The sequence below is a fragment of the Anneissia japonica genome, unplaced genomic scaffold (genome assembly GCF_011630105.1).
Source record: "Anneissia japonica isolate Jap-2015-1 unplaced genomic scaffold, ASM1163010v1 scaffold277_len1293397_cov203, whole genome shotgun sequence".
In the NCBI taxonomy this organism is placed as follows: Eukaryota; Metazoa; Echinodermata; class Crinoidea; order Comatulida; family Comatulidae; genus Anneissia; species Anneissia japonica.
The window spans coordinates 570,475-593,357 of NW_022719460.1; the positions used below are offsets into that span (position 1 = coordinate 570,475).

Consider the following 22,883-nt stretch of genomic DNA (forward strand, 5'->3'; position numbering starts at 1 on the left):
AGATGTGTATAAATATATATATATATATGTTGGGTCAAATTTGTGTGGAGGTTGAAAAATACAGGGGGAGTCTTTATGGCCCAAAATAGTGATTTTAGACCACACTGGTAATGTAATTCAACAGGCAAGTTACAGTAATATTTTTAGTGAATAGGCCTAGCTAGGTATACAGTAATTTCATTTTACAGTAGTTTGGAAAGTGGCCTACTAGGACTACAATTTATTTGAAGCTATCTTGGGTCCAATCGTCCACACCAGTTGGGCCCAATCATCTGTCACCCGAAGTTTTCATTACGATGACCAAGAACGTATACTATCTAGGCCTTTTGGCTTAGATTGCTGCCGTCACTCTGCTACGTATACTGCTACCCACTAATACCCACGCGGTGCATTCTTAAATTTTACACACATTATTAAAATGTATTTACGATAACACGATATCACTGACTGAACAATCTACCACCCTCGCATCGTAGTAACTAGTGTACTGAACTAGGCTTAGCTTAGGCCTAATGTTTTTGTGGAAATTTAGATAGTCGTTATGTAGTACCCGACAGTCGGCTGCCTTTATATCTTCACTTGTCTTCAATTTGCATTCAAAGGGTACATTGCTGCATAGCCAACTGTCGGGGATATAGTACCTTCATATGACTACTCATACAACAGAAAAAAAAGTTGCATGGAGTTAGTGAAAAATGGAGATCTAAATGAAAAAACGATGTATTTCAGCAAGTATTAAAACCTTTTTGTTTTATTTTAGGCTTTCTTCAAAATAACTAGGCCACAGCAGTTGATTTTTTTTGCCGTAAAACCAAAATAGTTTCATCCATGTCGACCTGCCGATCGCTTGATTGGTTAGCGTGAGCCCTGACTGAACTCTGCAGAGTGCAGAAACTTCACATCGAACTTCGCATCGCGAGGTAAAACATAATGTCGGAAAACTTTTCTTTGACGCATGCGCATTTGCATAAATGTCTACACACACATGCACACACATACTACACACAATAAAAAACAAAGGAAAAACAGAAGAGTAATTACAATAGTTCCTATTGCATTACATGCATTGGAACTAATAATATCTACTAGCTTTTGTTACGATCTCATTAGTGTTTGTATCCCAACATTTTACCGTAGTTTTTGAAACTGACTCAATCTCTATCCCATACATCAAGATTGGAGGAATATCAGTAATAAGTTTTTGGAATGTTATATTAAGTGATTTACATTTCTCAAGGTTGAGTTTAAGTTTATTAAACTCTGACCATTCTACAAGATTATCAATATTTCTTGTATGCGAGATTGTGAAATTTTTTGAACAACTTCCCCGATGCTTAGGTCATCAGACATATTTCCAATTTGAACTATTTACCCCCTGAAGCGCATCATTGATAAGGGAAAGGAATACAATAGGACCTACAGTAGCTTAGTTCCTTGTGGAATTCTGTATGCAAGATTAATACTATTGGGAGAGAATACCTTTATATACAACTCTCTGTGTTCTATCGGAAATGAAGTTACTTTATCCATGTAAGTATTTCCAATCTACATCCCAGGGATGCTAGCTTAGATATTGCTATTGTGTGATCCACACAATCAAACGCTTTAGAAAAGTCAGTTAAAACTAGTTGTCCAATTGTTTTAGGAATGTTGCTCCCTTTATAGAACAAATCGAGCAAACTCCACTAAATAATGTGATGTTGAACATCCTTTAAGACTGCCAAACTGATTTCTGTCTAGGTTGGTTTTGATATCAGACATCATCATCCTGGTGATAAAACCTTCCGCTATCTTTGCAAAAACAGGGGTAAGAAAAATTGGTCTCAGTTTATTAATGGTTGTGTTATACCGTTCTTTTGGGATTGGTGCAACAATCGCCTGTTTCTATTGAATTGGTATAATTCCTTCCTTAAAGCCCCATTCCCGTCAGTATTTCATTAAAAACTGACCTTTTTTTTAGAAAATATGCATTTGCATTACTCCAATTATTATAAATCATGGAAAATATTGGCATGAATTTTAGTTTTACGCGTGGAACACAAAAAAATCAAATTTCAGTCTTATTTTACATTTTTTTCATTCTTAGGAATGTCTAAATTCAGTTAAACTAGCAATTCCATATTATATTTATAAATCTTTATAACATTATACAAAAATTAGATTTTTCTTAACAACTGAAATTTTGCCAGGAATGGGGCTTTCAGAAAACTATTAATAATGTCAGTCATCGGTATGCTCAATTCACAAGCCAATTCCTGGATTATTTTATTAGGTATTTTATCAGGGCCAGTTGATTTTTAAACACAGACTTTTTTTTAATTTGCAGAACACTTCCCACTCAGTTATTTGTGGAGGCTTGTATTGAGGTAGAAAACATGGAAGCTTCTCAATAATGATGCTAGGAGAACTCTGTGAGATGTTAGCAAAAAAATCATTGATGGCATTCCCGATAGCTTTGAAATCGACATACATGCCTTTATGCCATTTTACTGGTTCTGCTGACTTTAGATTTTTTAACTGTAGAAATTTTTCTTAGCTTTTGTCAGTGATTTTTAACTTTATTTCTGCACTGCCTCCATGCATATGAATTTCCTTCTGAGTAAAAAATCATCTGTCTCTTGTAGATCAAATTCTTTATTTCAGGAGTTACCCATGGCTTGTCAGTTGTGTGTTTCCTTACCATAATGGTGGGGAAAAAATGGTCAATAGCATTGTGCATTGTTAGGTAAGAATTGTTTGTTTTGTTTTGTGTCCTGGGCCTCGATGACCTCCTTTCATTGATGCGTAGTAATCCATCTGCCGAATAGTTGGATACCCGCTGCTCTAGTTGGTCTTGTCGACACTTTCGTGATCTTTTCGTATCGCAAGTTAGATTTATTTGGACTCAAGACAACACAGTTATGGTCACTGAGACGCATATCTGACTGGATATATGGTACTTTGTAAAGTTTGCTAATATTGGTGAAAATAAGATTAAGTATAGCATTCTCCCTTGTGGATGAGGTAAAAACTTGTTTCAAAGCATGTGTGGTGCAACAACTTGGTGTCAGGTCTGTTGAAATCCCCAAGAATAATAAAGCCTGCTTCAGGGTGCTCTGATTTTAAACAGTCAATTGATTGAATTATGTACTCTATGATAAGTTTGCGATATAGTTGCGATGTTCCAGCAGGAATATATACAGCGCATACTATAATACATGATACAGACCTTGGAAATCTTGTGGGCCGTGTCATTATCCACACACATTCAATATCTTCTGGCACAATAATTTGTTTTATTTGGTGTGAACTGATAGTTGACTTACAATAAATCGCTACACCACTTCCCGATCTAGTAGTACGACACTTGGTATAAATATTGAATCCTTTAATACACAGCAAGCTGTCTGGTATGTTCGGTGTTTGCCATGTCTCTGTTATGGCTGCAATTTCAGCTTGACATGTAGTCAACAAGATCTCAAGTTCATCAATACGGTTAACTATAGATCTGTTCTTTTTTTTAGTGATCTTCGTCACGATGCCACATGCTGGTGTGTGTTGTTTGTTGTAAACATCAGATATCAGGTCATGCCTCCTAAACTCTGCCAGCTAATTTGGTTAATTTTTTTTGTGGGGTCATGTGCAAACATGTGCTTGGCTGGGATGACGTCAGATCACCCAAAGTTTCATTGCGCGACAGCTTGCTGATAGAACGAACTCAGCGTATTTCGCCTATATTTACAAATTAAATCTAAATAAATCTAACAAATTTAAATTTTGTTCTCTACAAATTTTCTCTGTAATTAAATTAGCAACATGTTTCTCAAAAGTGTCTTGTTGAAGAATAAGTGAAGCTATGCATTTGTTATTTACACTGATGAATCTAACGACATCCAAATCCGAATAAACACTAAATACTAAAAAAGCGTCAGCCATCGTAGAAACTTGCTTTGAGTTCCGCCTTAATTTTAGGATGATTCCAATCGATTTTTAAGGAGCGATAATGCACTTTATTAAACAATGGAAGGCGTAATTTTCACTTGATCTAACCATGATAACATTTATGTTTAATGGTGTGTCGTTTTAAATCAATAGATAATCTCTGGCAGGGCAGTACGCTATTGGGACTGAGAAAGCAGTACGAACCGTTCATTCACAGGGTTTTGTGCTAGGCCTACACTAGTTGTTAATTCTTAGACAGCAATGCAATTATTGCGTTATTTCATCCGGAAATCGTTGTTTAATAACTTTTGTTTGGTTTGTAGAAGTTCGTACATTGTACACAAAAAAGTATAATGACCCACGATATCGATATAAAGACGTTTTTCAACCTAGGCCTAGCATCTTTTACGTTGGTAAATAAATTGCTGTGGTCAGCAAAAATTTCGTCGGCATTTTGAGGACTGTGGAGGGGAGTTATTTGATATGTAAAGGCGAGCTATTTTCGCACCCCTCGATAGCAGTTTAGGAGCGCGATGGTGCACAAGCACGATCACGCACCTTATGTGACAAGGTCTGGTATACAATGTCTACCCAAAACTAAGCAGCAAAGCAGATGATAATCAGAGAGCTTGGCAATAGTTATAAAAGACCAATATTTCAGATGCGTACAGTGTTATGTGGTCATTGATTTTGATTACTGACCTGAGCAAATTCCTCATCGTGGTGATGGCCTATTCTTTGTTTCTTAAGTGTCTCCATCATCGGCCGATTGTAAGTCCTACCTATCAGAGCTGGATGTGTATTCAGATGTTTAGCTGGGTCAAAATTTGATGCTGCAAAAAAAAAACCAAGTGGATTAGTAAGTAATACTTGAAATAATCCAATAAATTATAATTTGCAGCCTAATTCAATGAGTGTTTTCTCGTATTATTCCAGGGCACTAAAAACAGTAACATTATTTTCAATACTATTTTTATTTATATTTTTATTATATTATTATTATTATTATTATTATTATTATTATTATTATTATTATTACTTTTGGACCTGAGTTTTGGTGGTCTTTAGCAGCTTTGGTCTCTCATTAGAATCCCTCTAATTAAAGACCGGCACTACAAGTGGTCTTAAATATCACTACTTAGAGGAAATTAAGAATGATATACAGTAATAAATGTAAGATTGTTTTATTCCAAGTGCTTTAGAATGGATTTGCAGTTATTGTATGCTGTTATTGGTTCTTAATAAACCATTTCTGGGTATTCACACATGAAGTCCTGCGCTCGTTCTGATAGCCGGGTGCGTACCATTGGTCCGAAGGGTATTTAGTGCGAAGGCCTATTTGTCCGAAGGGTCTTTGGTCCGAAGGCTCGTTGGTCCGAAGGGTCTTTGGTCCGAAGGTCCATTGGTCCGAAGGCCCGTTGGTCCAAATTAGTGACCTTTTTTGCAGGAATGCAGGTTATACGGCAGTAAAACAATTCCTTACAATTTATGGAGTAAATTAAGATCACTTTTCTAAAACAATATTCCCAAATATTTTCCTTAACAACATATAAGGCCAAGTAAAAAAAAATATACTAGTTACTTGTCACCTCCGGCATCCATTTTCGCTGCCTCACCATTTAAAAAATAAATATATATTTCCTTTTTGTGAAATGTATGAAAATCTGGCTAACTCACATCAGTAAAATTCCTCTCTCGATCGTGGATAGGGAGATGTTCCTAGTGAGAATTTCAGTTGAACTATTACCAGTAGTATTACGAATTAAAACCTAATGTACTATGATATGAACCATGTCTAGTGCTTCTTATATTTGCTTTTAATGTGCAGTGCAGGCACTACAGGGGGGAACAGGGGTGGGGGAAAAATTCCTCCTAGAAAATTTGTTTCCCCCCCCCCCCACCCAGAAGAGTAGACAAACACACAATTTGTCAGGGAGAAAACAAAATATATATATATATTTTCTACATATTGGTAAATTATCTATTTAGAATCGATTGAATAACCCTCTGAAACCCCTCAATTTTCCGGGGATCCGCCCCATAGACTACTTTCGAAACATTTTAATTGACACCCGACCACGTTCACTGTGCTCTCGTCGGGGAACTTCCCCCCTTCAAAAAAAAAACATACCTTGCCCTTCATTTACTCCCCCACAGATGCTTTCGCCGCCACTGTCAATGTGTCTACTTTGTAAAAATGAGAAAGTAGTTAACTGTGTCCCATCGGCCATAAGTAAAATAAATCTGTTAAGTTTTTCCAAAAACTGGATGGAAGTTACTTGAATTCCCCTATTGATATTAAAATGTTTTCTGTCTCCTGGTTAAACATTAATATAAATATTAGGAAGATATATTTACGCTCCATTCGCTTGGAATCTTTTCAATTTCTAATAATTTGTTAAAAATATACATAAACTGAGCTGACAAGTCATGCTAGCAATAATTGTATATTGTTAACCAATATAGACCTACATGGTGGTCCTGAACATGTGTTTTCTTCAAATAATAATTATTTTTGTCTATATTTGAATCAATTACTTCGGACCACAGATCTTAAGACCAAAGGACCTTCGGACAAATGCACTGACCCCAAATCACCAATTACAATATTAATAACAACATCGTCCTACTAAAACTATCAGTATAGGCCTATTCAATAGAGCACTGTATACACATAATATTATGTCCTGCCATCCTGCTAATCTCAATCGGCCGATGGCCAACAAGCTAACCACTACCCACCGCCACTAATTGCATCTACTATTTTGCTGTTATGTAAATATTCACGCATTTTTGTCATGAGCCTTGTTCTCTGGACGATAATCTTTTCTAACCACCACTTGTAATGTCCTTATATAATCTTTTTTCATTCAAAAGGTGCCTCTCGAATTTAATAATTTTCCATAAGAATCCCTCGATTTTCATCTATTTCCATAAGTGCCCCCTCAATTTCCACTCTGTTTTCATAAGCGCCCCGTTTGAATAAGTGCCCCTCAGAAGAAAGTGCACAATACATCAGGTTTCAGCTTCGTACGTTACATTGTAATGTAAAAATTTTGCAAAATAAGGTTTAATATACAGACTGTAAGCTAATTTAGACGTAAACAATGCATATTATTACTAATAATAGTAACCATCGTACAATGACGAGTGTTCGTGCTATTACTCTGGTTAGGCCTAGTCCGTCGGACCTAGAGTAGGACAGTAAAGTGTAGTGCTCAAAATTTGTTAGTGTTGCCCAGTCAATTTTGTTTTTCTAACAATTACAAAGCCTGGTCTTCAATTCTTTCTTATTCAAATTCGCTTTCTAGTGGCTCAAATTGATAAAGCTGCTCCATTTCTTTGCTTCCTTCTTTAGATCAGTACTTCCCAACTGAACCTCTTTCATATGTCGCGCAATACGATGTTTGTATTGCTGTACATAAACAGTCATTTTTAATATTTATAAACCAAAAATTAAATATTTTATTACCACTCATTTGTTAAACATATGCAATACTTCAATAATCACCAACTTAAAAAGCATTATTTTAATTGGACTTTAGGAGTAGTTCTAGTGTAATGCTCCCCACCCCCGCCCCTCCATTAGATTTGAATATCTCTATCTAAATGAAAGCAACCTTACCTTCTTCTTTGGTGTCAACAAAAAATGTGTGCTTATTTTTTGGCCTCGTTTCATCCAGCATGTGTAATGAAGATTTCAGTCTCTCAATTTTCTAAAGAGATGAAAGAAATATTAAAATCTATCAACATATTGTTAAATCAATGTAGAATAAATAAAAAAATAATAATAACAACACAACTAATACTACTGTAAAACCTAGAATTGAAACCCAGTGGGCTTAATCTCAAGATGAAGCTTATCTTGAATTGAAGCCCCCTCTTTAGTTTGCAAAAGCAGCCTCGAAAAGAAGCCCATCTCGAAAAGAAGCCCATGTGAAGTCCGCAAAAAAAAGAAGCCGCCCAGGACTTCAAATTCGAGGTTTTTACGGTATACTAATAACAGAAAAATAACAGTGATGTATATCCTGGGTATTCAACCTTTTTAAGCTGGTGGCCAGTTTAAATCTGATGAGACCAGTAGCAGGCTGTCATAATATTGTGTACAAAAAAATTGACTCAAGTACTATTAGGATGGTTAAAAACAATGCCAAAGCCAGAAATTCTCTGACAAGGAGTCTAATATCCTTAAAAGGGCACACATTTACCTCCTGACTCCTGTAGATTCCTGGAATGGCACTCTCAGACTGTTAAAATGTGTTTTAAAAAAAGCGCTTTCAACAGAATTACATGGCCAAAGTCTGCTCCCTGGATTGGCCACTGACCGTTGGCATTGTCAATTGTTAGATCATATCAATGCCCCTCACTTTGATCCCCCATCAGTCTCCCCTCCCCATGTCAGCAGTGGCGTAACTAGGTTGTGAGGGGCCCTGGTTCAAGTGTACGGTTGGGGCCCTTGACGCATGTAAATTGACTTGATCATGTCAAGAAATGTACTACCGATTGGTTGGTTTATGAGCAGGGGCCCCTCAAATATGAAATATATTTTCTTGTTTTTTATGTTTTATATATATATTTTTTTTATTCTTAAAGTTTCAGAGGGCATCTTTGAAGAGCCAGCTATTGGCTGGACTGACCATAAACAGGCATTTCTACTTCTTATGACCAAAAGAAAAAGCACATTCGATATTAATTAAATTGGCATTTTTATATTTATCGGAATTTAACCATGAACAATATCAACAATGATCTTGTAGTTTTAAATAATTGAGCTAATTAAAATAAAATGGATCACACCTGACAGCATTAACTTACGACTGTGACCAAGTAAAACAGTTATTTGATAAAAATGGCAGCCAAACACCTTTTAATTGAATATCGTTTTAAATTAGAAACAAATGCCAAGAGTAAAATTTGAAAACCAAATTCAGATTATTTGTTATCAGTTTATATTATAAACACGCTTCCAAACATTTGTGGGATAAAATGAATAAACAAAAATTTGAACAATATTCATGTAAATCTTAATTGTAAATTTTTTAGCAATTATTTTAGTAATATAGGAACAGAAATTTCAAACTCATTAAAGAAGACAAAACAGAATAGAAAAATTCAAATTGTATTCACACACAAAATATATGGGTCACCCACTCAAAATATGGGTTTATTTATGAATTTGAGTAGCAGGAGAAATTTTAAAGTAACAGGAGAGTATAAAATTCAAATAGGGTATAGGGGGACGCCTAGGCCCCCATCAGGGTCCAGAAGCAGAGTTCTAGGGTTTTAGAGTTTTTTAAGCCCATTTGATGGCATTTCTCTACATCATGTTTGTAAAAAAAAAAGCAGTTTTCAGAATCAACGACTGAGCTATAAAATTTTTTATAATGATGAAGATGTTATTACTTTTCACAAACGTTGCAATTTGTGGTCGCTGAACTAGGTTGAAGAGAACATCTAAGGAAAGCAAAAAATAGATTTAAAATTTACGAAGATATCGAAAAGGAATGGATACCCCATTGGAAAAAAATGTCTCATGTGATGTGAATTGAGACGATTTTGGATTGCTCTGCCGTTTTAATCATTGTATAATCTATGACTCTGAAATTGTGAGTGTAAACAGCATTCAATAAGTTGGTTTGGCTTGCTACTTCCACCACCGAGTGTAAACAAATTTGAGCCAGTGTTGGTTTTTTTTTAATTATTTATTATTTCCGAAATATCTATGTCATCACAAAGAGGGCTAGTAAAAAAAACAAACGTTCTGATACTGTGATGTTAAACGGTTGAGCATTTAATAATTATCGTGTTTAACATACTATAGAAAAATAAAATAAAAATAAAAGGTTCATAGTCATACACAAATTAATTTTAAAATGACGATCTGTTTTTTTCTTCTCCGCTGTGAAAAAACCCCTAAGCCCAATGTACGGAAGAAAAGTTTGGGCAATGTATTGTATGTCGTAATCACCAGAGTACGTGGTGGAGGAGAAATTTCTCTTATCTTATTGGCTAACATGTGATTTGGAGGCGTGGCTTCTTTGATGGCTCACCCAGGCACGACTGCTGAAATTTGAACATCAACTTTGTTTACGTCGCGAGTTCATGAAAGTCAAACATGGAGTCTGAAAATTGGTAGAAATTTTAACAAACTTTCAACAGAAAGGAACATCGAAATGAGTGCATACTATTATCTAATATTTTCAAATTAACTTTGTGTAGGTAAATAAGGTTCTTTACAGGCCTGTTGCGCTATTTATATTGGTGGTTTTTGTATTCATTTTTGTACCCCATTGATTGAAATAGCCGGCGAAAACATCGTAGTAGCCAATCGAATGCGCTGGCCGCCGGCTCTTAAATTTGTATCTGGCAATATTGAAAAAAATAAGGTGTGCAATGTTTATCTGAAAATAGTAACCCTGATGTTCATAATTTTGATGCTAGAACTTGCATCACGATATATCGCAAAATCTGTATGTGCAATTATAAACAAATCATTAATGAATGGTCGGCTGTCCCGAGGCAAAACAACGTAACTGAAATTTTTGTCCATTTTGAGATATCATTTGGGAGTATATTAAACACGTCTAAATGACATAGGAAAATGTCAGGTCTAAATAATGAGTTGTTTCAGAGATAGCACCACAGACTTTAAGCACAAAACTTAAAATCTAGTGATTTTCCTTGGCACAAAAACTAACAAGATTAACTACAAGATTACGCGGCAAAACAACGTATCTGCGATAAAGATACGTTGTTTTGCCACGAAATGGTATTCAAAAATTATCTTGATCAGATGGAGTTTGGCAAGGCAAAATCAAATAGTTATTGGTGTCTTTATATCAGTAATCTTAACAGCGATGTATGAACAAGCTAGGTACCGTATTGCATATGATTGCCCCAAACGCGATATATTCAAAAAATATGTTGCACTTGCAACAAGACAGAGCCTGACATGTCTCCGAGACAGAACAACGTATCTGTAATTATCGCTAATAACTTTGCAATAAACAAACGGTTGTAACTAAAATTTTACATATAATCACAATGTCTATAGATAATAATCCTGCAAAATTTGAAAAGGCTATGAAAAGTTATTGCAATGTTACAAACATACAAACTTTAACTCTATTTTTCTCCAAAAGTGAAAATTAAATTGTTCAAAAGCAAGTCCAATATCAAATTATTACATATCTCAATGAAAATGACCTTATAAATGTTGACCAAAATGTTTTCAGGAAGTACCACTCAACTGTTACATGGCTTCACTGTGTACTATATGACTGGCTAGAAAAAAAAAAAAAATCCTGCTGTGACAGGAATTGAACCCAGGACCCTAGGATTAGAAGGCAAGCATCCTAACCACTAAGCTATTCAATTCCACTCCTGAGAATTCTTATGGTTAGCCATCAGGGCCATAATGAAAACGCTGTTGTCTTTTTTCTAACGCCATTACGTTGTTCAATTCCAACCAATCACAAGCTTTAAACAGCGCCGAAAAGGCCATAATAAAAGTGTCGTTGACTTGTTTAATGAACGGCGCTTTGTAACAATAGCAACGCCGTAATTATAAGATTGGCCGAAAAGGCCATAATGATACCGGCGTTAGTTTTATTTAAACGCTGTCATGTTATCCAATTTCAACCAATCACAAGCTTGAACAGCACCAAAAGGGCCATGATAAAAGCGCCGTTTAGTTTTATTTTAACGCCGTTACATTGTTCAATATTGTTATAGGTTGGCCGAAAGGGCCATAATGAAAATGCTGTTAAGTTGTTCACTTTCAACCAATCACAAGCTTGAAACAGTGCCGAAAGGGCCATAATAAAAGCGCCGTACTCTGAAAACTCTGTTCACAGTAGTATCTGGCGCAAGGGCCAGACATTCAGCCAATCACATTCCTTCTTTCATTCATTTGTGCGAGTATCTGTCGGCATAAATTCTTCACGTGAGTAGGCCTACAGTGGTTGTAAGTTATTTGATGCATTAGGTTTTCACGTCCTTATAAAATTATAGTAAGACTTGGAAACCATTTTTAACCTAAAATTCTTTCAATTGATTTATTGCAGAGTTTAACCTATTCTGTAGATGATGCAAATTACAGACATCAATGGTTCTATAAACTGCGGGAACAGAGTGTAGCGTGAGCATGTGCAGTGCCGATAAATTACACAAAAAATCTATGAAAGAAGGCCAGTGGCATAGCTAGAGGTTTTGGCGCCCAGGGGCAAGAGTAGAAAATTACACCCCCTCTTCCCCCCAATTATAATTAGAAATATAAAAATAAGCACTGTTCTAGCTCTCATATACAGTAGTAGCTCCTTCAGTGTTCTCCTCAGGATGAGGGTCAAGCATCATGGTACTTTCCCCCACTAACCCCACCCCCACCATGGTTGGGGACCTAGATTCCTGGAAATGGCACTCTCAGACATCAAAAATGTTTTTTAAGATTTTTGAAATGACTATAGATTTCCATTTTTTAACAAATTTTTTGTTGTGAACTTAGTGGCCATATAATGTACTACTATTATAGCCTAACCAGAATTGCAACAGGATGGCAATTTTGGGTCAACCTAGTACAGGCCTAGGCCTAAATTTTAGCTTCAAACTGCTTGGCAAGTCAAAACTTGGACTAAAACTGGCCAGTAGTATCATAGCAAAACATAAATTTTACGTACATGTCAAACCAAGTAAATTGGTCTTTCATAAAACAGATTTGTTTGTACAATATTCATTTTTAATAGGCATAGGCACGTACTATTGTGTGTGAATCGTCACGTCTTTCTTGTCTACCTATTCGTTTGGAGTAGGCTAACCACTTAGTAGTAGGACTAGCACTGTCTGGGTAGGCCAGATGTGGTGAGGAAAATCCAGATATATCATTCTGGGCTTGAGCATGGACATGCATTGGCAGTTTTGAAGGAAACAGTTTGTGTGAATCAAGCGAACAATCACGTTTTGAAATGAAAATGACATTTCTCAAGGTAAAAAGAACACAAAAATGAACGCAGAAAGATCAAGAATAAACTTGGGCTGATAAACCAACATCGTAAGATAGCATTGTTTTGTGTTTAAAAATATTTTCACACTCATTCATTCTTCAAACTAGAATACATGGACAGCATTGTTATTTTGTATTATTTTATTGACGATATTTTAAAGCATCACGGAAGACGCATCAAGCGTCATGGCCAGCTTGGGAGCGTCACGGTGAAGTCCCAAGCGTCAAGGTACCCTGACGCTTCAAGGGCCTGGGGAGGACACTGGTTCTTTCTTACCAGAGGTGGCGTCAGGATTTGCCCGATGGTTGGGGGAGGGGGAAATGACCCTACGAGGGGGAAGATTTCCCTGACGAGAGCAAAGTGAGCGTGGTGGAGTTTTGCTTAAATGTTCCGAAAGTGGTCTAGGAGGGCGAAGCCCCCTGACAATTTTTGACAATTTATGGGTTTTAAAGGCTTATTTTATTGATTTTAGAGTCTACTAAGATGTACAAAAATTCTTTTTTCTCCCAGACGAATTATGGTTTTTCTTCCCGACTGGGGTGGGAGAGCTATCAACTTTACCATTATCCTAATTTGTAAGACTGTTGATCGCCTACAGCTTAGTATTATTGTCTTTTAAGTTGCTGAATTTGTAACACTGTTTAAACTTGCAACTGAATTTTGCGTGCTTTTGCATCTGCAAATATGTTAATAACATGATCAAAGTTAGCAATGTTGTCTGCTTCATCGCGCTCAATACTAAGGAGTGCCAAAGCAGATAGTCTCACTCGTCCCATCGTGGCTCTGAGATATGGCAGGATGAGCTTTAGTCATGTAGTCAGAATAGGATAAGAAAAAAAGAGAAAACATTTCAGTACCCCCCCAACCCTGGCGCCAGGGGCACGTGCCCCCCTTGACCCCTAGCTACGCCACTGATAAGAAGGAATGTGATTGGCTGAAAGTCCTTGCGCCAAATACTGCGAATGGCGTTTTCAGAACGGCGCTTTTATTATGGCCCTTTCGGCACTGTTTCAAGCTTGTGTGATTGGTTGAAATTAAATGTGACACCGTTAAAACAAAACTAACTCTGCTCTCATTAGGGCCTTTTTGGCCAACCTATTATAATGTTGAACAATGTAACGGCGTTAACATAAAAAACTAACGCCGCTTTTATCATGGCCCTTTCGGCGCTGTTTCAAGCTTGTAATTTGTTGAAATTGAACAATGTAACAGCGTTAAAACAAGTTAAATAAAACTAACGCCGTTTTCATTGTGATCCTTTCGGCCAATCTTATAATTACGGGTTTTTTAATCAAAGTTAACAGCGCTTTTAATATGGCCCTTTTGGTGCTGTTTTAAGCTTGCGATTGGTTGGAATTGAACAACATAACGGCGTTAAAAAAAGACAACAGCGTTTTCATTATGGCCCTGATGACTAACCATAAACTCTGTTAACAATACCACAGTAGGTGGTCATGTTTCTATTCACAGAAACATTCTTCTCTTTTACTAAAAATCAGCAGGAAAATGATATTTTAGAAATGCCAGTGGGCCAGGGGTTGAATACCAGGGATGTAGATGATTAAGAAAATGAGCCAACAATGACGACAACGAGAAAAGCCTAACCTAAATATGTTAAATACTGTAGTAATAAGGTAGTATCAATATTTTTAATTTTAATTCAATATTTTTATCAGCTACAAAAAATAAATATAAACATGGTATGGTTGTTAACAGATTAAAAAAATGATGAATAATTATACCTTTGCCTCTACACCTCTTTTTAAGCGGACATACCGTAGATCTTGTGTATTCATCATCCTAACCTGGGCATCGTTTTGAACTCTATCCTTTTTCAATTTGTGATGTACACCACCCTTTCAAATAGAGCAAAAGATATTTATAAATAAACCAGTCACCTATCCAGTGACAGTAGTAGGACAAGTCCAAATAGGGCCACCCGTATTGAAACCATGGATACCAATCATTTCGTTGGGAAACACAGTTTGAAAAAAAGGATTTTTACAGTCTGAAAGGTCACTTATCGGCATAAACAGTAGAGTTGCCCTATTTGTAAAATTTGCTCACCTGCCAGGGAATCGCCATGCTAACAAATGTATCTAAAGTTTGAAGTGATAACTTTTTTAGCCGCACTTTAAATCAGGTATATTTAACTTGGAGAGCTCCCAAGGCAGTAGAACCAGATTGTCATGTAGGAAAAGGGGGTTAACATGGACCTCCAGGATGTATTTTTTTAACTTTAATTCTCAAAGTCTCATGACATGAACAAATTTTGATGTTCTGATTGCAAAAAATTGTGTGTCGTTTGGTGGCCATTTTGGTAGCCATAGGTTGTAGGCCCTTATCATTTGAACATCCAAATTATTAGTAGGACTATAGGGTAATTCTGGCTCAAATCAACCACCATGCCCATGCAACCCCCTTGGATTTTCCTGAAAAAAAATTCTAAAAATACCTTAATATGTCAAAAGAAAAAATCCAAAATTTCAGCTTCAATTTCCAAGCGGTTTTTAAGTTAAGACATTTTGAAATTTATGTACTAGTCCGGTGGCTTATGTCACCCCATGGGAATTTTGTGATCATTTTGTTTTTTTTTTAAATTATATACTTTGAAGTATGCTGAATTGAATAAAATGAGTCGCCAATTTTTTACGCTCATCTTCATATGCAAATTAGCTGAAATATGCAAATTAGGTCTGAAAATGTAGGGTACTTATTGGTAACCACATGTCATAGAAAGTTGCTTCTTTCTTAAAGTTGTTCAGAACATGCATGTTTTTATTTACCCTAATGGAGCATTTTCTTCAAAAATGACCGGAAATGTCATTTTGCCGACCTTACTAGCATAAATATGCAAATTAGGGGTGCAAATATAGGGAGCTATATCTTGAAAACCACTGGTCGTACAGAGTTGCTTTTTGCAGCAAAATGTTTAAAACATGCATATTTATATTTACTATAATGGACAATTTTCTCTAGAAATGACAGGAAATTGCATTTTTTACCTTTGACCTCAACTTTACGTGATTGTAATATCTTGGCAACCACTGGTCGTATAGAGTTGCTTTTTGTAACAAAATATTTACAATATGCACATTTATACTCTAACAGAATAATTTCTCAATATCAACCAGAAACTGTTTTATTGACCTTTGACCTATCTTTGCAGTATATAGGCCTATTATATATGTATATATACCTAATGATGTCTTATGGTCGAAAGTATTATTACAACATTGTTATTATTAAGGTAAATAGAAACATGCATGTTCTGAACAACTTTAAGAAAGAAGCAACTTTCTACGACATGTGGTTATACCAAGATATAAGTACCCCACATTTTCAGCCCTAATTTGCATATTTTAGCTAATTTGCATATGAAGATGAGCGTAAAAAAATTGGCGACTCATTCTATTCGATTCAGCATACTTCAAAGTATATATATCATCCAAAAAACTAAAATGATCACAAAAATCCGACGGTAGCCTTTTTTTGGACATATGCCCCTGGACTATACCACGCCCCCTTTTCATGCCGGAAATGGCTTCTTTAACTTTGTATGGTTTAATAACAAAGCTGTATCTCCGGAAACAACGAACATGAAAAGTTGAAAATTGCTACATAATCTGCAATTTAGCCTCTCTTTCAAGAAATACCATTGAAATTAGGGTAGCATATTTTATTAGGATGTTATGTGCCCCCAAAATCCCACAAAGCATTGTACGAAAATAGAATTTCACTTTTTCGAAAGGCCGTATCTTACTATTCTTTAAAGTAAGGAAGTCAAAATGAAACATGTGATGAATATGCTCATACTACTACATATACAAAAGTTTGCAAAGTAATTAGAGCAATAATGAAGGTATGATGAGGTCCCAAACATGGTTACAGGACCATTGACGCTAAAAATACCCACTCACTTTAACCGACCGGATTAATTAAGACATTTATACCAGTACACAGATACACATATCACCTATGTAAGTAAAAAGTTTAAACTTTTTTTCTTAAGTCCTTCAGCGTGAACTGATTTTTTAAAAATACTGTAGACAGATTTCAGTGTATTATAAATATCAGGTCAAAGTTCAAATCACAAATAAGTCAGTATGTGGCTTAAACTTTGACCTGATATCAGAATCCTGTACATTAAAATCCGTCTTTTTTTTTTAATCAGTTCACACTGTGGCAACAAACAAATGACAAACAACGACAACAATGACAACGACGACATCATGAAGTAGAATACAGGCTTAAAACAATAGTCTCCCTGGAGCTTGCTCCTTCGGGGAGGCTAATAACATCTTCCTTTACCTCCAATCGGGAGTTTATCATTTTAAAGTAAAATTCATCTGGATTTTTGTTGAGAGCTTTCTGCTGAAGTCTTTTCAGTTCATCTTGTTTCTTGTGATAATCTCTATATTTAGAAAAAAAATAAGAAATAAGAATAAGGTTTGCGCAAAGTGCTGACCCAGAGCCTCACTGCTGTTCTTGTTCTTGTTACCAAAAATTTTAAAAGTGTCCAGCATCCCAAGTTTTGAATGGACATGCATGAAATTTTTTACAATAATCTAGTGGTGGTTTCCAACAAACGTTCATCACCCTTCTTTTAAGTTTGTCCCCAGGGTTCCCCCTACACCTACAAAACAAAACAGGGGTTTCAAACTTTAAAAACGTCCAGCGTCGCCAATTTTGAACGGACGTTCAGAAAATTTTGTACACATAAAGTAAGTGATTTCCAACAAACGTTTATCACCCCTTCTTAAGTAGGACCCCAGGATTCCCCCTACACCTAAAAAACAAAACAGAGGTTTCAAACTAAAAAAGCATCTGACGTCGCCAGTTTTGAACGGACGTGCAGGAAATTTTGTACACATAAACTAGAGTTGATTTCCAACAAATTTTCATTTCCCTTTTTTTAAGTTGAACCCCAGGATTCCCCCTACACCTACAAAACAAAACAGGGGTTTCAAACTTTAAAAGTGTCCAGAGTCCCAGTTTTGAATAGACATGCATGAAATTTTGTACACATAAACTAGAGGTGATTTCCAACAAACGCTCATTGCCCTTTTTTTAAAGTTAGACCCCAGGGTACCCCTACACCTACAAAAGAAAACAGGGGTTTCAGCAAGGACTGTACATTACTGCCATTTACCACTACCGTAATAGTGCACGTTGCATAGATGGCGTGGTCAGTTAAAGATGTGTTCTAAGGTTGTGAGTTCGAAGTGCGTATTGGTATTCAATTTTTTTTTCCCCAATTTTAAGAAATTTTTATTTTTTTATTTTAAGTATTTTAATGATCATTCTATGTAATGTTTTTTTTTTCATGTACAAATAAACATTCTAATTATTTAAAAATTACTGTACACTATTGCCAATAGGGCATGTCGCATGAAGGGCGCGATCGGTTAAGGATGTGTTCTAAAGAACTTAAGGTTGTGAGTTCGAAACGCATCTTGGTATTCAATTTTTTAATCCAGTTTATTATTTTTTAATTGTGTACAAATGATCATTCTAAATAATGTTTTTTTTTGGACAAATAAACATTCGAATTATATAAAAATTTCTATCTTATTAGCTCTTCCGAAAAACCCAATATAATAACTTGCGCCTGTACCGTATTTAAGCATCTAGGAACGCACGGACCCGATGAGCGGTCGCTCTTGTTATTCATCATCAATACAGTTAAACTTGCCGATGTCGACTTTGCCTACAGTAAGTCACATAATTTCTAAGTCGATCTAACTTTACATGGCAAATTGTTGTGTATTCCATTATTTAACAATCTGTGTAAAAATTTTATCTAAGTCGAACATTATTTCAATGGCATTTTGGATTCGACTTAGGCAAGTTCAACATTATATAAGAATAGAAAAATAAAACATGATTAAAGAAGTCCCAATAATAAAGAAGCATACCAGAAACTTGACAAAGTTTGTCACTTGGTCACCCTAGCTTCACAATCCATGTATTATTGTTGTATAAGGTCTATTATGCTTCATTCTAAATATTTTTAGAGTAAGCCATTTAAATAAAAGTGGATTGCCTTTTTTCTTTGTGTAGCAAGGGGATGATCAACAATTGTTAAAATGAAAGCTCTCTACACATACTATTAGGTGTTATATGACAGATGCCTTATAACTAGGTTATCTAAACATTCTACACTCTTAAACAGTGTTATTCACAATCATATTGAGTCTTGTGATGATTTTAAATATATAACACATTTAAAGATGATTTCCTTGTTAATTACAAATCGCTAATGTAAATGTAAATTCTGATCATACTTTGCTCGTAATTTGTAATCCTTCTTCTTTTCTAAAAGACCAAGATGGCGTCGATTGGAAAGCTGTAAAGAAATAAAAGTGAAATCAAATATAAACCTGATATTATATGACCTTATTCTATGTTCCTTATGACCTGATATTCTATACTATTCAGTGGCGTATCTAGAAGTCTTGAAATGGGGGGGGGGGCTGATAGAGGTGCAAAGGTGAAGTGGGGGACTCAATGATCAGTTGAGGGCCGCTAATTTGCAAAATATGGTGATTTTAGGTGATTTTTAACTACTTGACCATGATTTTTTTTTTTCGGGGGTGCATCCCCGCGCCCTTTCCTAGATACGCCACTGGTACTATTGTTGACTAGTGTTAATACTAATAATTCATGTTAGCTGTACCAACAATTAATATGAAATAGAAACTGATGTTGGAATGACCACATTAGTCAATCACATAAATATACAGTATTACATGGCTCTAAAAAAATGCAATTCAATTTTTTATAGCTCATAAAATAGAAAAAAAACCAAGTTTAAAATTCTGTAGCAACCCAGCAAAGAGTTAACTGAAACTTCTCTATGCTAAAACATTGACACAAAATAATCCTTTATTATTGGGGTATTATTGGTTAGGTCCCAAATAACACCAAAAAAAATGTTGGAATCTTTGGAATGGTGGCAGTTCCACCATCTTGAATTTAAAAATGGCCACTATTTTGAAATTAAGAGTCCATATATTGACAACTGCATATCACAGAAGCTTGATTTTGGTCTCAAATTGCTTGTAATATATAATATATATAAGTCTATATTCACTCTAATGAAAAAGTTTACCAGAAAATAATCGGAAATGTCTGACTTTTGACATCATGATAATGAAATTTCTATATCTCCATAACTACACAACATACAGTAGAAACATTTAGTCTCAAATTGTTCAGAATATATAACTTTATATTCGCTCTAATAGAAAGTTTCCTGGGAAAATGACATTTCTGACCTTGACCTAATGTTGGATTTGGATTGGATTGAATTTATTCGGTGTAAACGCCAAGGATAGCCCACGAAAGTCTAGAAGAAGACTTATTTCCAGTGGGGTCATTCTGGTGGTGATTGGACAGTACACTGGGAGACAATCCCCTACTCTTTTCCGAAGAGTGTACTGCGTTCTTTAACGTGCACATGGGCCATAATGCACATGGGAACAACAGCCTAAACGTCTCAGCCGAAAGACGGTGCGCTATTGTAACTTGTATTCCCAGCCCTCTAGCTGAAACACAAGGAGAAACAGTGATGGGAATTGAACCGGGGACCTAGAGATCTTCACAGTTCAGCGCACACACAGTGGCTACCACCAGATTAGCCGACTGAGCTAAGCTGCTCTCTCAGAAATAATTGTGAGGTCTCACTATAAAATGAGTCTCATCGTTAGAAAATCAAAAAATGAGTTAATATTACATTTTGGTGGATCACATTATAAGCTTTAATTTGGTCTTTGAATGGCTTCCCTAGGATAAATAGATTTAGAGATGTTAGCATTTAAAGTTTAGGTGTATGAGAACCAGGTTTTGAGAAAAATCGGCCTCAAAGATAAACTAACCTGTACAAATAATAGGACTAGAATTACAGAATATGTGAAGAGAACACTGTTTTAGTAAGAAAATTCACTTAAAAAGTACACAATCATAAAATATAAGTATCAAGTTATTCAAAAGCATTAAAATCAAAATTTTGTAAAAATGTTGCCTTTGACCTATTTTAGTATTAGCCTAATACTAAAATTCATTCAATCAAAAAGTGACTTAAATCAACCCGGCCCGATCATATCCCTAGCTGAGTCTAATACTCCTTTTACACTGCAAGCAAAATTCCGGAGGTAAACCAGGATTTTCCAATACCCGGGTTAAAATCTCCCAAGTTGTGGTTAGTGTAGACGTCAAAAAGTCCTACTCGGGTAGCAAAACTTTCCGGGAAGGACGTGCGGGACACATTCAGCGTAGGACATCCCGGGTGCATTCCGGAGTCGCCAATGTAAACAGCACTGAATTTCATTCCAGAATTAAGCCTTACCTGGCGCCTACCGCTGCTGTGGTTAGGTAGGCCTAAACTTTGCTAAAAACGGGCTAGGCCTAGACACATGTCAAATTAAACCCTCTACGCTCCGGTATAGACAAGAAATCAAAACTGCTGATTTAATTAGCATAATTTAAAAATGCGGTACATTGCTTGAATATTGCTCATAAAATAGTAGGCGACAGGGCCTAGGCCTTTTCACTGGACAACTTAGAAATTCGTATAGTAAATGGTGTTTATGGCACGCCTCATCTAGGGTTCCAGTCCGATGATATCTCCAAAATAACTAGTAGTATATTAAGAGAAATCCGTATAAGTAATACGGTAACTGAAAAAGTACTACGCTACTTTTATAGCTATCTAGGCCTAATAGGCCTAGTGTACTACCACTACGTACTGTACTGCAGAGGCTTATTTTAATACACTATTTAGATAGGCTCTTCTTTTCCCATCTTGTGGCAGAGGTCGAAACATTTTTTTTATTTCTTAAAACTTATATAGTGGTGTAGAATAGTCTTTTAAGAACATTTCTAGAAAAAAAATAATGTGATACAATTCTTCGTTACAGAGTTATGGATTTTTAAGTAACATGAGTTCAATATTTTGTTGCCTCAAAGCTTATCATATTTTTGTTGGCTACGCACCACTGACTGGCAGATAGAGGGCGGCCAGTAGTCACGTGACCTGAACCGTTCATGTCGCAACTCTCTCTATATAGGAACTCTACCGAGTTCATTGCCAGTGTAAAATGGGAGCAACTTGGGTCAACCTGGACTTTTTCGTTCGATGTAAATGGGAAATGTACCCGGATCAATCCGGAAGTAACCCGGATCGATTCTGCATTCGGCAGTGTAAAAGGGGTATAATATTAGGAGTCGCAACGAGGCCTCGCCAACCTCGAAACCAACAAGAACAGGAGAGGGCAACCGACAGAGAGAGTGGATTGAATTCTGAAAGACGAATCTTACCCACCTGCATGTTAAATCACGTTCGATAACAATTGATGTTATTGTTCTTAGACTTATCATGATAGATTAATAAATAAATAATAAATGAATAGAATACTAAGATAGTATGGGTTAAGGCCTAAAAATATTAATTACTATCATGGGCCCTCAATAATAGCATGGGTCCCCTAATAATGTGCCCCTTCACATTGACAGGGCCCCGTCAAAAAATGTTTGCACCTCGGCGCAATCTTTCTCACGCGTCGCGCTAGTAACTGGGAGCCCACACCCACACTTGCCCCTGTTACAGTTTCCTCTCTTGGTGGCCCTGACCACTGAACTACTATACTCCCTAAAACTGACTCCCTAAAAATTTGCCACACATAGCTCCATCATCCTCTCCCATCATTTCGCACCAAACCCTAAATGCATTAAATAGTTGCCAACTTATACGGATTGACCGTGAGACTCACGGATAATTTATCATTTACCAGTTTTACTACGGATGAACAAAAACTCACAGATTTCAAGGTTACTCATGGATCAAGATTTTTAAACTAATAAACAATGATTTACAAATTGCATATAACAGTAATATGCAATAAATAGATCATTTGCCATTCATTTGTAGTGTTTATAGTGTAGCAAAGAGTAACCCTAGGC

General features: G+C 36.1%; 1 protein-coding gene across 1 annotated transcript in view; it reads right to left on the reverse strand.

Moving 5' to 3' along the window:
• Positions 1-22,883, reverse strand: part of LOC117110932 (probable U3 small nucleolar RNA-associated protein 11) — a 33,293-nt gene that overhangs the window by 8,785 nt on the left and 1,625 nt on the right. The window contains exons 2-6 of the mRNA XM_033253782.1: positions 19,208-19,269; positions 17,232-17,334; positions 14,663-14,776; positions 7,547-7,637; positions 4,624-4,754 (exon numbers count right to left, since the gene is read on the reverse strand). Of these exons, the coding sequence (XP_033109673.1) occupies positions 4,624-4,754; positions 7,547-7,637; positions 14,663-14,776; positions 17,232-17,334; positions 19,208-19,269 (501 nt within the window). The remainder of the gene's footprint in view (positions 1-4,623; positions 4,755-7,546; positions 7,638-14,662; positions 14,777-17,231; positions 17,335-19,207; positions 19,270-22,883) is intronic.